This window comes from Malania oleifera, chromosome 2 (assembly GCF_029873635.1).
Source record: "Malania oleifera isolate guangnan ecotype guangnan chromosome 2, ASM2987363v1, whole genome shotgun sequence".
NCBI lineage: Eukaryota > Viridiplantae > Streptophyta > Magnoliopsida > Santalales > Ximeniaceae > Malania > Malania oleifera.
In genome coordinates, this window is record NC_080418.1 from 116099892 (window position 1) to 116112184 (window position 12293).

General features: G+C 32.8%; 1 protein-coding gene across 1 annotated transcript; it reads right to left on the bottom strand.

Moving 5' to 3' along the window:
• Window positions 1-784: 784 nt before the first annotated feature.
• Window positions 785-8957, bottom strand: LOC131147573 (large ribosomal subunit protein uL6c). Its single transcript, XM_058097064.1, has 3 exons — window positions 8704-8957; window positions 7515-7823; window positions 785-1202 (listed from the first exon to the last, which is right to left on the bottom strand). The coding sequence occupies exons 1-3, from the start codon at window positions 8736-8738 to the stop codon at window positions 866-868; spliced, it is 681 nt and encodes a 226-aa protein (XP_057953047.1). The 5' UTR covers window positions 8739-8957; the 3' UTR covers window positions 785-865.
• Between the last annotated feature and the right edge of the window lie 3336 nt (window positions 8958-12293).

Genomic DNA, 12293 nt, shown 5'->3' on the forward strand with positions numbered 1-12293 from the left:
CAGCATTCATATTAAGCCAAGGCGAACAATTCAACAAGACAACTCACTCAAGCAGCACAGATGCCACCCCAAGTTCACCGAAGCAATCAGCAACTGAAGCTTGGAGTGAAAGGCATCTGTTTGGGGTAAACTTGGCACCAAACCTAATTGACCTCAAGTCTGCCAAAAGGCCGGATCCTGCAAGGCAAGCCAAGCTCACCACCAGACAATCTCGGGCTGAGCTCCTTGGCACAATTCTAGTGCAGCCCATTTATTATTACACAATATGGTTTGGCTGTCAAAGGCTTTATCAGCCCATCAAAAGTTCGAAAGTAAACTCAACTTTGTGTTTCCTCATCTATGCAATTGGGATAAACCCAAAGTCCGAACTCAACAAGGTCCTAGTGTTTCCTTATCTATGCAATAGGGCTAAAATCCAAAGTCCTAACTCAACAAATCTCTTCAAACTGTTCTTAAATGTCATTAGTAACCAAAAGTCCTAACTCAACAAGGTCTCTTCCAATCATTCTTAAAGGTCTTGATGAGTGAAAGGAAATATGCTGCCTGTTTCTCTAATACGCCTAATTCACATGCTCCTATCCTTTTATTGACCCAAGAATTGCTCTTTTATTTTATGGGAACCAATTCCTATGGCCTGGTTGAATTTTGATGCCAACACATTTCAGGACACTTGATTCACAGCCAAATGAAAGTGAATCCAGCAGTCATTAAACATGGCCAATGATCATGATGTCAGTGTGAATGTAAAATGCTCCTCTGGCAATGGTATAATGAAATCCACAAATGAATACAAAAGGTAAGGTGATTACCATTGAAGAAAAAATGTAATATAATAGATGCCAACGTCTTGCATGTATATTACACATCACTTCTTCTTCCCAGCTTTCCCTTCTTTTCTTCTTACAACCTCATCAGCATATCTCACACCCTTGCCTTTATATGGCTCTGGAGGTCTCCATTTTCTAATGGAGGCAGCAAACTCACCGATAGAACATTTGTCATATCCGCTAACTGCAATTCTAGTGTTATCCTCCACCTTCACTTTTAGGTTGTCAGGAATTGCCATCTTGACCGGATGAGAGAACCCAAGATTCAAGACCAACTCATTCCCTTCTAATATTGCACGGTACCCAACACCAATCAGTTGAAGTCTCTTCTCGAACCCTTTAGATACACCCTCAACCATGTTGTTGGTAAGAGTCCTGCCCAACATCAAATAATATATATATATATATAATTGGTCAAGGATAAATGAACAATTTAGTGACAGGTTTATCCTGCTTTCTCACTGTTTTTCCTATATTACGTGATCAAGTCCAATGTTATGCTTGATTCCACCAAGAAAAATGGAAAATAATATCATATCTAACAAAATGAAAAATTTTACCAAATGTGGAAATGTCTAAAATTCTTAGCCATTTCAGTTGCAATCATGCAAAGTGTATAAAGGAAACATAAAGAATTCAAAATCCAAAAAAGTAGACACTAAATTCTTGAAAGCTAATCTAACCTTTCCATAAGGTATATGTTCAAATATAAACCAGTATGATGGATGACCAAGTCTCCAAATTTAAGCAATTTATTGGTTCAAATTGACAAGGTGACAGTCATCTTGATCATCCTCACGAGGTTGTAGTCCTAAATTTTCAAATTTAAATGAAAGTTGAGTATTAGAAGATCTTTAATAATGTAACAATACTCAAGGTGCTTGAATTTTGAATAATATACAACAGCGCTCCACCCCTCCACTAATTTTCCATAAAGTAGATGTCTAAATATATACCAGTATTCTATTGAAAGAATGAGTTTGAAACTATTGAAAGTTCAACAATTATAATCATCAAAAAATTCTGCAGTAATTCCTAAAATTTCTGCAGTAATTCCTAATCATTCTTAGTCTTCACTTTTCTATTAAAATCTTTACCAAGAATTTGCTCATACTAGTTTTATAAAGATGAAGGGGAGCATGTTTTCACAAAGATGGTCAAACTGCTGCAATTTTTTGTCAAAATAGACATATACAAGAATCCATCAAGCACTAGATGAAAAAATGCATAAATAAAAAATATTTGGATTGGGACTTCATACTTGAAATATGTTTTATCATGTCTAACTTATTTTCATATAATTCACAGTTGCCATTTGTGAACCTTCAACACGATTTAAATCTTTCGTAACCGCACATACAGCAGTATATATAATGTCTGCCCGGTTTTAATTTTTTGGGAGCTAAATTTGTTCAACTAGCTGAATGATTTAAAATCAGGGAAGTAATAGCAAGTTTAATAGGATCTTGAAAAAAAGAGAGTAACACACAGGGTCATTCAAGATCTCATACAAGAAAATGGGAACCAAAAGAGCTCCATCATGCACCGGGGTAAAAAAAATACCTGTGTACAGCTAAGATAAATCAGACTGTAGGATGTGAAAAGATCAATACTTTCAGTTTATGATAAAAAATCGCAACCAAACAAATATAGGCAGTGCATGTGGTGCATAGTGGTTATGTAGTTGAAACCATTAGATAAAGTACTAAAAAGCCTATAAAGTTTTAACATTCCTAGTCCTCTTCTTAGTTTTGTCGTAGAATGCTTTTCCATGCTTTGATAAACGATAAATGACACAGAATTTAACATTTTTTGCTTCGATAAAAATATAAGTAATTGAGAGAGAGAGAGAGATGGAGCAAGAGGATAAAAACGAAGGAGGACAAGAAGTCTTCAACAAAGAAAGCTAAAACAGAGAATAGAAGATAACCCACCATCCAAAAACCTAGCAAGTGCTACCAAAGAACACCACTTCTCAGTTCCTTTCCATCATAATTAATAGAGCACTGCAAATTTGCCCATTCCCATTGTCCCTTCTTAGCCTTATTTTCAGCTAAGAATCTCCTGTTATTCTCCTCAGACCCCAAATCAAAACCTCCCTCCTTCGCTCCAAAACAAACTAATAATTTTATTTATTCAATTAGAATATAGTGTAATTTGCATTTTGAGAAACAACTACCTATTTGAAAACAAAAAATGAAACTGATGAAAGTATTGATGTACTAACCTACAAAAAAAAAAAAAAAAAAAACCAAAATATGCATCTATGATGCAATAAACAAAGACCATATGTTGAAACATCCACAAAAACCTTGCTGGCAGCAATCTCTTTTTCATACAAAAGAAGTCCATGTGTGAATTTGCTAAGGCTGTCAACATATCACTAATCTCCCCAGTCAAATGACCTAGCACCACCATATAGGACCTTAGTTAAAAAAATAAATAAATAACTTTCCTTAAAAACATACATTTTCACACTGGTTGCCCTCCTTCTGCAACACCTCTTCCCCCCCCCCCCCCCAAAAAAAAAAAAGCACCCTTACCACACAAAATAATAATAATAAGAATGATAAAATGAGAAAAGGCATAATAAGAAACATCACACACACAACACAGCCTAACCCTGCAAAATAATTTGGTCTGCCCCAGAGTTCAAGCCTGGTGGAGGTGCTTATTCCCCATGACTCACATTAAAAAGAGTCAGGCCATCCTGAATGTAAAAATTCCTCTAAAAATGATTGTTAACACTAATTCCCATCCCACTATTTTAGACCAGTGACACATGTGCACTTTTTCCAGTCAATTTTTAGTGAGTTAGAGATCTGCATAATACAAGATCCGACTCTTTTTCCTATGCTTGCAGAGGGGAAAAATCACAGCTGATTATCCCATAAAATCAGGTAGAAATTACATCCAAACAGCACACTGATTTTTTTCCCCATATTTTCATGTATTTATGCAATAATCCAAGAGGGTAATGATTTTGAATCATGCACTACAATCAGACTTTATTTTTATGTGGAATCATGTATCCAAAAAGTAGAATGTGATGGATCTAGCATGAGTAAATAGTTTATTGGTTTTCCCTACTCTATGGTTGCCACCACACAATATTGGTTGCTACTAAATGTTACTAAACTTTGCCAACTGGATCTTTTTTGTTTCAATAAGTAAAAACATTTGTACTGCTATAAGGACTCAAAGGGGGAGGCACCCAAGTACATGAATGAAACTTGACACACGTAGGATCATTTTGCCCACTAAGGAGAAAAGAACTTTGGAAACCTTGGCCTCAATATTTGGGGAATGAAATGAAACCAAAATTCTTTTACCTCTCCCGCTATTTTTGCTCCTTGCTATATTAATTCCCAAATTAATACACAAAGAAAATCCCCTAACAACATGTTTTGGCCTTTTATCTTTTATTGGATGGTTGTTTGGAAGCCTACCAAATACAAATAAATAAATAAATAAATAAAAAGAACTGAAAACAGTTTGTCTTTCATGTCCAGATACAACTTTTGAAGGTAAATAGCTTCCAAAAAAAGGGCAAAAGAAGGTGGAAAATCTCCAAGTATATACATGGATGTTGTCTAAAAATGACAGAAACACAAGGTGTGTGTTTCTCAAATCAAACTGGGTATGAAGTTGATAACTGGAAGGATAGCAGGAAAAATTAACTACATTCTTCAAATATACCATATTGTAAATTGAACAAAAGTTTTATTTTTATTTCATTGTTTAGCATATGCACTAGCCAATACACAAAGCACTCGCACCATATCAGGGGTCCAGGAAGGGCATGATGTACAGAGACTGAAGTACATATTTGGCAAAATTGTTTCTATGATTTATCTCCACCTTCAAGTTTTCAGTGACCATTACTTGGCCGCAGGCTCGCCCTCTGATGTACGAAAATTAAATTTAGTTATTTTACTGAAACTTTTGCTGCTAAGCTTTAAGGTGGCGTTTGGTTTACAGTTGGAATTGGAATCGGAATTCACTGAAATCAGAAACAGAATGTCAGATTCCTCTCTCATGTTTGGTTCGACAAGGAATTGGAATCAAAATTGTATTATAGTGTTTGGTATACATAAACATAGGGACTGGAAATGAGTTTAATTCATCAATTATGTCATTATAGTATAAAAATTAATTTAATTAATTTAATATGGAATAATAACATTATAAATATGTAACTATTGCATACTATTATTTTATTAAGCTAGATAATAAATATTTTTTTACAATAAAATCATATTGATAATTATATACTTGAATATAATTTGCATATTATATTTTATGATTATTATTATTTTGTTTTAACTATATTATTAATATATATTTTATCTTGTATTTTATAAGTATTATTTTTTAATATGTAATTTATTAAATTTAAATAAAAATCTCACGTATTATAACGCTATAACATAATTTATTATTTAATATAAAATAAAAATATAATAAAACAACCACCATAGCATTATATTTTATTACACAATAGTATTTTATTCTTTTTTATATATTATATTATTATATATTTTTTTTTAATGATACTAATAATTAATATTTTTTTTTTTTTTTATTTTAAGGTTACACATAATGATAACCACAATTTTATCATAGTATTCTATAATTTAACACTATCCTATTACTTTTTAAGTGTCATGATATTATTATATATAATATAAATATTAATAATAATTATTAAAATATTTTATATTAATAATATTATTATATATTTATGTTCAATGATGTTATAATATTAATATTATTTTTTAGATTTATGTAATATCTTATGTTATATATAGTATTATATATATATATTACTTTTTATATTTATGTAGTATATACTTTATTATATTATAGTATATATGTGCAAGTATTAAATATTTTTCTATACTATATCATTATTAAATTTTATTATTATATATTTATAATTTATGGCAATAAATATAATTTTATTTTATTTACTTTTTAGATTAAAAATAATAATATAATAAATCAATAATCATATTACACGTATATCATAATATTTAACATTTAATATTGTTCTGTTAATTTTTATATGTTATAACATTATTATGTATAATAATATTATATATAATAAAAATATTAATAATGATTGTTTAATATAAAATATATTATAATATTTTAAATATTAATAATGATATAATAATATTAATATTATTTTTAAAATTTATGTAATATAAACTATATTATATTAATATAAATTATCATATTATAATAAATACTATGTTTTCAGGAATGAAAATTTGATTCCAGAGTAAAAGTCAAGAATCAAAATATAGGTAAAAGGGGGAATCTCATTCCTGCAAGGAATGGGAATCGGAATGAGATTACCATAAAATAATTAGGAATGAGAATCAACCATTCCGATTTTGATTCCTAGAGTTGATTCCCAATTATCAAACACCACCTAAGTTGATTTGTATATACACAGGAACTAATGGACTAACACATTCAATACAAGGGAGATGAATTTTATTTAATAAGATACAGATCGTTTTTATTTCTATTGAATCATACACATTTTTTCCCAGCAAAGGGCTAGACCCCTTGTTTCTATAAAATGCTGGCACGATCACGATTATAAATTATAACTACTAGCCCTTTAACAGCTAAGAAACAAATTCACCTGCAACACATTACTTCATCATCCTGGAATTTTATTTCGCAAAAACCTTAATGATTGTGAGGTTGTTGAACTTACTTTATTACTCAGTTAGTAAAACGCCTTCCTGCCTTCATCTGGGAGCAATTCTTGGGTTTGGTGGATGGTTCTCATGTTCTCTTATAAATCCTTGTTTTTTCCTCATTTCATCTATTTTAATGCATTTGTTAACCGTATTGGGAGAGCTACAGCTCCTTCCAAGGTTTCAGCATTTATTTGGCTGGTAGCTCACAATATAATCAACACCAACAATCTTTTACAAATTAGGTGGGCTCATAAGTTTATCTCCAGATGCTTGTATTGTGCATTTTGATAACAATGAGATATATTTTCATGTTTTCTTACACTGCTCCGTGGCTTCGAGTTTGTTCAATAAATAGTTTAGTTTTCTGGGGCAAATTTGGGTGTAGCAGATTCTCTCAAGGCTTTCTGAGTTTTTTTGCTTTTTCTTTCTTTCGCAAAGGAGGGGGATTGGGGGAGGGGAGGGGAGGGGGGGGGGGGGGGGCGGGGGGGGGAGGGGAGGAGGATGCTAACATGGTGCTATAGAACTGCCTTCACTGCACTTGAGGTATATGGTTAGAAAGGAATACTCGTACTTTATAGCTACTTTGGGATAGAATTGGTTTTCTTATGATGCTGGAGGCTCTCTGTGCTGGGATATGCTTTCATGTTTTAACTATTATTACCACACCACCCACGCTGTGGGGGAGGGGGGAAGAGAGAGAAACTGGCTGGCACTAATTTTAATTTTTTATTTTTTCTTCTTTTTTTTTCTTCTTTCTGCTTTTTTCCTTCAGGAGAAAAATACCTTATCTTCCACTTTGTATCTCTTTTCTCCCTTAATAAAATTTCTTTTTATATCAAAAAACACTTACTATTATAACAAAGTTATGAAAAGATCCCTATTAAGTATTCCAGTTAGGGATCTAAAAATACAAGAAAACACAAATTAAGGATCAATCAAAACAAGATAAGAAAGATGAATGAGTTACCTGAAAAGTCCATGCATCTGGTTTGCCCTCCTGGTGTCCATTGCCTTCTTAACCCTTAGGAAACCAGATTCCTCCCTTTCAAGTATCACTTCTCGTGGATAAGTTCTTGAAAGTTCTCCCAAAGGCCCCTTTACTTTCAAGCTCTGACCTTCCAATGTGATTGACACATTGGATGGCACTTCAATTGGCTGCTTCCCTATCCTTGATTCCTTACATTCTATAGCCTTCCTAAAGGAACAGATATGAGTGACAGGAGCCATAGATGCACATAGTCCAAGTCTCTCACCCAAAAATGCAGATTTTAAGTTGCTGAAAAGATACAACAAGAGATTTGCCTCAAAAATTTCAAGATGATTTGCTATGACTAAAATACTTGATTACCCAATAAAGAAGCTAAACTTTTGTATTCTGTTCCTTTAAATGCCAAACTCAAAATTATCTCCTCACAACCAAACCACTTGAATTCATCATAAGAGTTAGTATCAATACATAAAATAAATGTTGGCTGATCAGTATATTTTTATGTAAATTTTAGATAGTTAAAAGTAAAACTATGGTATTTTCTCAGTGCCAACAAACTGTTAGCATCTAGACAAACAAGCCAACAGTCGAGTACGAAATTCCAATGGGTTGTCAATTTACTGCATTCCAAATTTCATCCACTGTGAACGGAGGCCATAATAATTTGGGGGAAAAAGCACCGAGGAAAAAAAATAACAAAATGAAAAATGCATAAGACATTGTGGGAGACACAGGCCAAGCTTTGCAAGCCTCAGAAATTCAAGTAGAAAAGTGGGAGTCTGCTACTTGAAACCATCTTACTCGTATATTTACCACCTAAAAATCTCCAGTTAACAATTACAAGAAATGCGAGGTTCTGGTAATTCAAACGCTCCAAACCGTCAAGAAATCCAAAAGCTCAAAATTCCCCGAATCATCAAATTACAGAAATCCCAGAAAGAAACAACCCTAATCAACCAGCCCGCAACTGAACAAAATCCACTGCTTCCGCGACCCAGAAAGTAAAAGTTGAAATTTGAATGCGAAGAAACACATGAAAGAATTCGTCAATCGACTGATAAATACAGCAAAGAAAACTGTGGAAAAATATGAATCTTCAAGCTTATCAAAATCATCAACATTCAACGTGATAAGAGATTTACAGTGAAAGGAGGTTTAGAATGTCAACCTCGTTTGTACGGAGGATGTGATAGCAGAAGCCATTGACAGCTTCTTAGCATCAGCTTTGAGCACTACACCTTAGAGCTTCCACAAGAGCGAAGGGGTTTCACTATCCTCTATCCAGGAGGAGATTTGTTATCCACGGAAGCCGCGTGGGCTGTACCTAAATTTTCAAAGCCTGCGGCTCCTCCTTCTATTTCTGCCCCATTTTTTATTATTATTTTCTTTTTCAATAAAGTCCGTTGGAAGCCTACTACAAATGTCAACTCACAAGCTATTCAAATTCTTTTATCTTTGCGACTCGGTGCGACTCAATTATGAGTTTTTTCCCATTTTATTATTATTTTATAATAAAATATAAAATAATAATTTATTCAGAAAATTTTTCTTAATTTAATGCTTATATAATCTCGCAACTTGATACTACGAGATTTAGACAAATTTTGCAGAACCAATTTACGAGATTTAAAGAAAGACGGATTATCGCGGTGACGCGCATCCTGCGAGATTTGCCTGAGAAATGAAACGACGTGTGACGCGTGACAAATCTTATAGGACAATCCTGCGAGATTTGCTTGATTTGATCTTTTTCCCTTCATTTCACTTGCGAATAGAGAGCAGAGAGGGTTGTCTGAAGAGGGAGCGTTTGTAGAGAGAATAAAGAGTAGAGAGGAGGACGGCAGCAGCAGGAGGCGTACGAGGGCAGGTGATCGTTTGGTGGACTTGAGTCGGTGATCATTCAAGAGTGGATTGAGCAGGTGACCGTTTGAACGGTCAGGTGAGAAAAGCTATAAAAAGGGGGAAATGAGGTACGCATTTTTCTCACCGTAAAACAAAATTAGTATCATTGAGTTCTGATTCAGGATTAACCAAATGTTTGAAGATTTGTTATTTTAGCTTCATAAATTAGTATAATGTGGTTTCGATTTTTTGGTTAAAGGCTGCATCTGAAAACCCTCAAAGTTAGGTTTCATTTCATTCGCATTTTTCCTTTATTTATTTATTTTTTCCTAACTTTTGGGTTATAATGAGGTTTGAAGAAATGTTTGTTCTTAGGATTATATAATTATAATATGTTTTTATTATTTATTGTATAAAAAAGTTATTGATATTGTAAAACAAATTGATAACAATGTGAATTTTTTTTATGAGTTCTTAATAAAAGTAAGGAATAACTACTATAATATTTCATCATTGAAATGGTTTTTTTTTTTTTTTTGCTTACATGTTGAATGAAATAATGAGAAGCATATATGAAGTCACTGTTACCAACATTTCCCAAACAAAAAAAAACTATATTCCACATTGAAATGTTATAATAATTTTTTGCTGATGAATAGAATTTAATTATCCTTAGGGAGTGATCGATCAAAATTAATAACATTGAAATAAATCTAGAACTTTAAATGTTTACATTTTTAAGTTGGAATTTTCATTTCTCTAAGAAAAAATTCAAATTTATAAATTCAATGTGTGATTGATTTATTAGCAAGTAATATGGATGGTACTGAACTTGCTGTGGAATACATTGTGCTCTTAATTTTGTATCTGGGTTTTTTCTCGTTCTGTTTCTCACATATTGTGCCTAACTTCTCGTTATGTTCTTTTTGAAGGATTCCATTAATTATTTCCTGTTAATTACATATTGAAATTGTGTATTGATTTGTAAATGAGTTAGGTTAGTTTGTTTCTTAAACTGAGATAATATTTTAGTTAGGTCAGTAAAAAATTTTGCATCAAGTTCGTTAATGGGTTCCCTAATACCATTTAATAAAGAAGTTAAATATCCTTTTAGCATTCCATAATTTAAAAGTAAGCCTCACTAATGCAAGTGTCCAAATTTTTTTAAAAAAAATAGTTAATATATGCTTCAAAGTATAACTGAACATCCTTTTATAGCATGTAGCATTAATACTTAGGTGCCTTATATTTTACTATAATAAAATACTATAATAAAAATTAAATTATTGTAATTATTTTACTTAGTTATTATATTTCAAAATTCACTTTAAAAGAACAATCATATTGTACATGACACTTGAAAAATAGTAAAACTTTGTTAATGTTTTCCTATTGTTTAATTACTTATATATATCATTTCACAAAATAATTTACCCTACCATAATTGTATTAATATATAGGATAGACATAGGTATAGATATATACATATATAATTAGTTTGTTTATTCTAACCAAACAATAGTTTTTTCTTTCTTATTCAAACATTTAGACATTCTAAATATATATTTTTAATCTAATTTTGGTTAAATTTACTTTCTAAATATAGTATATAAATTTACTTCTTTTATAAATATTATGCACAAAATAATTTACACCATTCATAATTCTAGATAGGTGTTACGTCATGCATTTATATATACAATTTTGTTTTTCGTAAGTGTTTACTATTTCCTAAGGGTCGATCTCTAAATGGCAGGAAGCTCGAACAGTGTTCCGGGGGCGGTATTGTTGTATATGGGGGGGCTAAAATTTTTACTGGAGTAGAAGGTGTTAGTTATAGTACTAAACCAGTTCAACTAATTTGAATTGGTCATAGGTGTAAATTAAAAAAATTGTATTCGAAAATATACCAATATTTGCATATTGATCCAGATCAATATGCATTGCGTGTGACCACAATATACCCTATGCGAGGGTTCAATGATACAATCCTCTATGAGGTTGTTCCCGTAACTTATGATTTCAGACTGTACATTGTGTTGGATACACATTGCGTAGGTCCGATATATTTAACTGTGCAGCTATATGTCAAAAACATTCCTCACATAGGCGTCGTCGCAGATAGGCAAACAGGGACATCTGCCAAGCATGTGGTTGAAGCAGAGGAAGACACCCAACAAACACGTCATTATGATATGACTGCAGAAGAAGGTATTGAACCATACACGAGTGCAGAGGTTGGTGGGATGCCTATTTTGGATTTCAACGAATGTCCGGGATCTTTGTTTGAGTCGCTAACGTACGAAAGACATGTTCTTCATACGAATGATCAGGGAGGTTGCGAAGAAGTTCTGGCATAAGGTCTAGGATCGTTGTTCGCTATTGCGAACAACGTGTTAGACGAGGGGATGAATATTACGAACGATGTTAATTTACAAGATAACACGTACGAGCAGGAAACAGGTGAAGGGTTAAATGAGTTCCCCAATGATGTGAACCTCCCCCCCCCCAACGAAACAAATGATGCCACGTACGACGCCCAATTTATGGATAAACCTCCAATGTACGGTCAAATTGACGTAGATGTTGCAAATTTGTCACGTGAAGAGGAGCTTCCTATACGGGCGACTCGTTAGGATGAATCGACTGAGCAGAGTAAGGGGATTCTTTTTGAGTCAAAGGATTAGTTGATAGCAGCAATGCGAATATATTGCGTTCGAACTCACCATGACTTCCATGTTGTGCAGTCTACCCCAGTGTTATGGGTTGCTAAGTGTAAGGTGTAAAGACCCAAAAAATAATAGTAATTAAATAGAATAGGGAAAGGAAATTTCAAAGGAGATAAACTAGGGCTTATCGACGAATGCCTTGACTTCGTCTACAAACTTCCTGATACAGGTCGACGAGTCTCAGTAT

Bases quoted from the DNA above. Each gene is read 5' to 3' on its own strand.
- LOC131147573 (XM_058097064.1), bottom strand. From the start codon at position 8,738: ATGGCTTCTGCTATCACATCCTCCGTACAAACGAG. The intron at 7,824-8,703 runs GTTGACATTCTA...GTATCTTTTCAG, and splicing joins ACATCCTCCGTACAAACGAG to CAACTTAAAATCTGCATTTT. The intron at 1,203-7,514 runs GTAACTCATTCA...GATGTTGGGCAG, and splicing joins CAGATGCATGGACTTTTCAG to GACTCTTACCAACAACATGG.